This window comes from Bidens hawaiensis, unplaced genomic scaffold (assembly GCF_021521415.1).
Source record: "Bidens hawaiensis isolate Kalapana, Puna unplaced genomic scaffold, B.hawaiensis_p1.1 tig00002572_1, whole genome shotgun sequence".
In the NCBI taxonomy this organism is placed as follows: Eukaryota; Viridiplantae; Streptophyta; class Magnoliopsida; order Asterales; family Asteraceae; genus Bidens; species Bidens hawaiensis.
In genome coordinates, this window is record NW_027491140.1 from 1889792 (window position 1) to 1894613 (window position 4822).

The 4822-nt window shown below is 39.8% G+C and overlaps 1 protein-coding gene across 1 annotated transcript; it reads right to left on the reverse strand.

The window, feature by feature from the left end:
* Positions 1 to 392: 392 nt before the first annotated feature.
* On the reverse strand, positions 393 to 1097 carry LOC143620480 (ethylene-responsive transcription factor ERF084-like). Its single transcript, XM_077092173.1, has one exon. It carries the CDS (start codon positions 1095 to 1097, stop codon positions 393 to 395), a length of 705 nt encoding a protein of 234 aa, XP_076948288.1.
* Between the last annotated feature and the right edge of the window lie 3725 nt (positions 1098 to 4822).

Here is a 4822-nt window from a genome sequence, read left to right on the forward strand (position 1 = left end):
AATTAATTTTATTCACAACTTTTTACTTTCTAATATCTTTTTAAAACTAATTGTTTACATTTTAAATACTCGATCATAATAAAATACTTGATATATATTAGTCTGCAGCAGTACCTCTTAAAATATGATGTCAAGAAATCTAAGCAATCAAGAATAAATAGCAAAGTACAAAGGTAGATTACAAGACTTTTAAGTACTGTACTTTTAACTTTTTAAGATCTTTTAGGCCCCAGAAACTGCAGTTCAATAGTACCATCTTCTCCACCGGAGTAAATCTAAAACTAAAATCAAACCAAACATCTAATATCCATACATATAATAAAAACCTTAAAACAACATTAACACTTGCCATCAACATGCATAACAACTACCTACATACATATCATTAATCCTTAACCAAACATCGAACTAGTTCTAGCCTTTTTACTAAACCCAACTCCAAGGTTCAAATCAAGGTCCACATTAGGGTTTTTGTTATCATAAGCACTAATAATATTATTATTAATACCACCAGCTTCTTGATTCATCTTCATCAAAGATGGATTACTAAACAGTTGATCCACTGACGTCACAACATGACACTTACTTCCACCACCGTTACCACCATACTTCTTGACAGTTTCCGCCGCCGCCGGCAGCGGAAACACCGACGGAATCTCGAAGTTGGTTTTAGCTTTGGCTCCTCTCAGTCGCCTAGCGGCGGCGTCGTACGCACGCGCCGCTTCCTCCGCCGTGTCAAACGTTCCTAACCAGTGCCTGCACCGGCCGATCCGGTCACGTATCTCCGCCGACCAGCGTCCCCACGGCCGCTTCCTCACACCTCTGTAACTCTTCTCCACTGGTGACTTTGACTTTGACTTTTCTTCTTGTTCTGGTTCTGGGTCTGGTTCTTCTGACTCGACGTCGTTTTGGTCAACGGTGGTTGTGGGTTTTCCGAAGAGGACATGTTCTCCGACGACGGCGGCGATGCCGTCAAGTTCAGGTGCATGGTTGGGTGAAATTAGGGTTTGTGTGGGAAGAAGATATTGATCTGAACATGAAGAGGGTTGATAGTATTGATGAGGAAGCTGGTGATTAGGGTCAAAGTAGATATTCATGAGGATAATATTACAGGTAGGGAACAGTGAGATGAAGTGAAGTTGTACTGGTGCTAGCTATGGTATCTTAAAGATATGGAAGACAGTTTATATATATAGGTGGTTTGCATGGGGGACTGACAAATGTACACACACAGAGTCATTTTACATATGGTATTAATTAATGTATGCACTTTTTTTAAGTTTTAATTTGGTTTTGGAAAATGTGTGAAGCTATCATTACATGTTTGTGTTTTCTTTTGGTAGTTTGAAAATTGTGGTTTTATCATCTTACTGTTTGAAGAAGCTTGTTCTCTTTTATTAATAGTAGTTACCAGTGACAAAAGAATGTGTGAATTACAAGATTTCTTATTAAAATTTGTAATAATACTAGTTAATGTTTCAATGAAAAGTTGTATATATGGGTATCCAACCATGATATTAGTGCTATAATATCATTTTAGTATAGTTAAACTTAGTTAAAACTCAAGTGAAACTATACATATAAAAAAGGGTAGAAAAATATAACATGAACATGATATAAGTAGTCAGATTGTGTTTAGTTGTTTTTAGCACCGTTAATAAACCGGCGGCCATGTATGGACAGACACATTCAATTAAACATGTTGACGTGCTAACTATATTTAGAGTCCACCAACTAGATCAACATGTTTATAATCCTATTCATATTATTCAAAGTTTGAAATTTTTTAAGGTTCATGATTTTCTTAAAAACTATACAAACGTTTATAAATTATTTAAACCTTTATAAAAGGTTATAAATGTTATGAATATATACAAACCTTTTACCAACTTTACAAAATTTGCAACTTCAACAAAAAAACAAACATAATTAAATTTTAATTAAAAATATAAAATTACAAATTAAGAAAAAAGGCAACACACTATCCTGTAGACGATTCGTCTCTCCACACAAACACTTGCTATAAGAATGGCCACAAGCGGACCCGCTTGAAATGATGCATATAGCTACGTGCATACGCTTCAGCTATAACTTTCATATGGTCCGCATACGGATTGACAAAAAAAAAGCATTTAGGTTTTATGCCCAAACTATATTTCAATAAAAAAAACGAGGCGTCGCTTTTACGTTTCTATGCCTTACATGATTATCAGTTAAAACAAAGCAAAACAGATCGCATATTAGACTATAGAGTATAAATCAATTAATGTTAAGTTTCACTATGCATGCCAAATCAGCGTCACATCACAAGCCACTTCATAGTTCACTGCCTTTCATTCAACAAGAAAATGTATCACTACACTTTTTTTCTTGAACTGTTGATTTCCATTAACAAAGCCATTTCATGCTATCAAGAAGCTAGCAGGAAAGGCCAAAAAGAACAAACAAAGGTTACGCAATTAACATATTCCACTTCACCCAATCTAAATCCAACCAACCTGTTCTATTTTTATCCACAAAAAGCTCAACATTTTTATATCTCTAATAATATTCTTTATCATAATCCTTTTGCTTGAGTGGATATAAATATTTCGGGCCTTCCACAAACACCAACACACCACCATTACAACTGATTGAACCATTTTCCTCTTATGCTCGATATCAGGTACCTGTTTGTGGATATCAAAAAAGTCTTATGGAGAAAGCAAAAATTGGTGAGATATTACACCGCCTACTAATCCTTTGCCACACCACCGCAACTACGTAATAGAAAGTAAAGACATGATCTGTGGTCTCTCCCGAAGCCCAACAAAAACTGCACATATTTGGACCTACTAAGATGTTCCTCTTTAGATTATTAACAGTCGAAAGCCGATTTAGAAGAGCTAATCAAGCAAAGACATTAATTACTTTCTAAGAGATTAAAGATATAAGAAGGTAAATGTTATCTTAACTGTGAATTAAAGATATAATGCGTTCCTCCTCTTTAGATGGTCCTCCTCCTCCTCTTCACTCACCTTCCCTATTTTCTTTAGATAAAATAATAATTTTATTAAAAAAAGCTATTTAAAGATAAAACTAACATCTAACGACAATTAAAAACATCTATTAATAACTACAAAATCACATAATTAAAGTATGGGGAAGGTTCATGTGCATTTTAGTCTTAACATGAGAACATAGGAAATAATACCAATTTACATAACCAATTATTTATAATAACAAAGAAAAAAACCTAAAAATTCACCTTGAAGAGGTAGGTCCCAGCAGAGCCCAGTTGGACCCGCAAGACTCACCTTGAAAAGGGACGTTTGCGCAAGGACCAACTGGTTCCGCAGGACCCACCATGCTCAGAGATGAAGACCTTACGCGCAGTATGCCAGCCGTTCCCGCGGGGAAAGCCTCCCAATGGTGAAGTATCCCGCCTGTCCCCGCAGCTGCGGATACAAGCCATCAGGGAAGGCTACCCGCACTAATAGCAAGGCTACACGCACAAGGCGCTAAATAATTCAGTGTCACCTGAAGGAATGAGCAAGGCGGGAATACTCCCGCCCAAATGAGCCAGTCCGTATGTTTCTGGAAGATCTTTTGTACTATACCTGCCAAGGTATAGACAAAATAGACAAGATCTGACCAAAGCAGCCCATGAACCAATCACAGGGTGACAGCTCACCGACAACAGTACGAGGAGGAGCATGCTCTAGTACTGTTTGTCACTATTAGCCGCTACCTACTCACCAACCCTTGTCGTGGCACGCACATAGCCTGCAGTTGGTGGAAAGGGAACAGTACACAGCCGGCCTTGTCACTATCAGCCGCTGCCTACCCACCAACCAGCATGGCACGTGCGTAGCCCATAGTTGGTAGAACAGGAATATTATACAGCTGGCTGTACCTGCTTGGAAACCTACCTTCGGCTATAAATACTCCAACACCTTGGAACGGTAGGATGATCTGGTATTTTACATTCACTAGCTATTTCTCTCAATATACACTTATATTCAGAGCAATCTAGTCTGATTCTCACGCCGGAGGGTGGTCACAAGGAGGAACCCCCCCCCCCTTCTCAGTGACGAGCTCACGGTGTTTGTTTTGCAGGTCATCTGAAGAACATCCTTCTTTGCCGAACCTAACCCTCGTGGGAAACATCTATTTAACCCCCAGATTATCCGTAATCTGCCCGGGGTCGATTAGTGTTTCTTCATTGGCGCCATCCGTGCATAAAAGCTAGAACTAATTCTCAGTTTTTTCAAAATTTCGGAAGAAATGGTTAACGTTACTCCGGTCCCAAGGCCAGTAAGTGACCAAGAAACCCCGGTAACCACAACCCCAGCTACTGAGGGGAACACCGGCGGTTATACAAATTTTACGAACACTACCCCGGTTACCCAAGCCGGGGCAAGTGCAGTAAACAATATTTCACTGGGGTTCAAAGATGCCCAGTTGGAGAAACAGGCGAGGCTCCCTCGCCAAACACTCGGTCAAGTTAAGGCGTGGGCCGAAGCACGTCAGAAAGAGTTCCAAGCTGAGTTGGATGAACGTTTGCGTTCACTCCAACAGGCTGATGAATTCGGAAGTACTCGACAACAGCTCAACATGAACAGTGAGTGCGAGTACTCGGACGATGATCGGGAGGAATCCGACACCGACGCAAACCCTCGCCACAGGGCGAAAGGGAAGCGTAAGGAAACGGACTTCCAACCAAGAAGGAATTTTGGAGAAACCTTCAAACCAAGGAACGCGGGAGGAAACCCACGTGACTTCTCTAAAACCTTCAGACCAACCGCTGCAAATGCGGGAACCTCCAAGTTTGCAAGGGACA

Excerpts from the sequence above, each read along its gene's own strand:
- LOC143620480 (XM_077092173.1), bottom strand. The coding sequence starts at position 1,097 with ATGAATATCTACTTTGACCCTAATCACCAGCTTCCTCATCAATACTAT.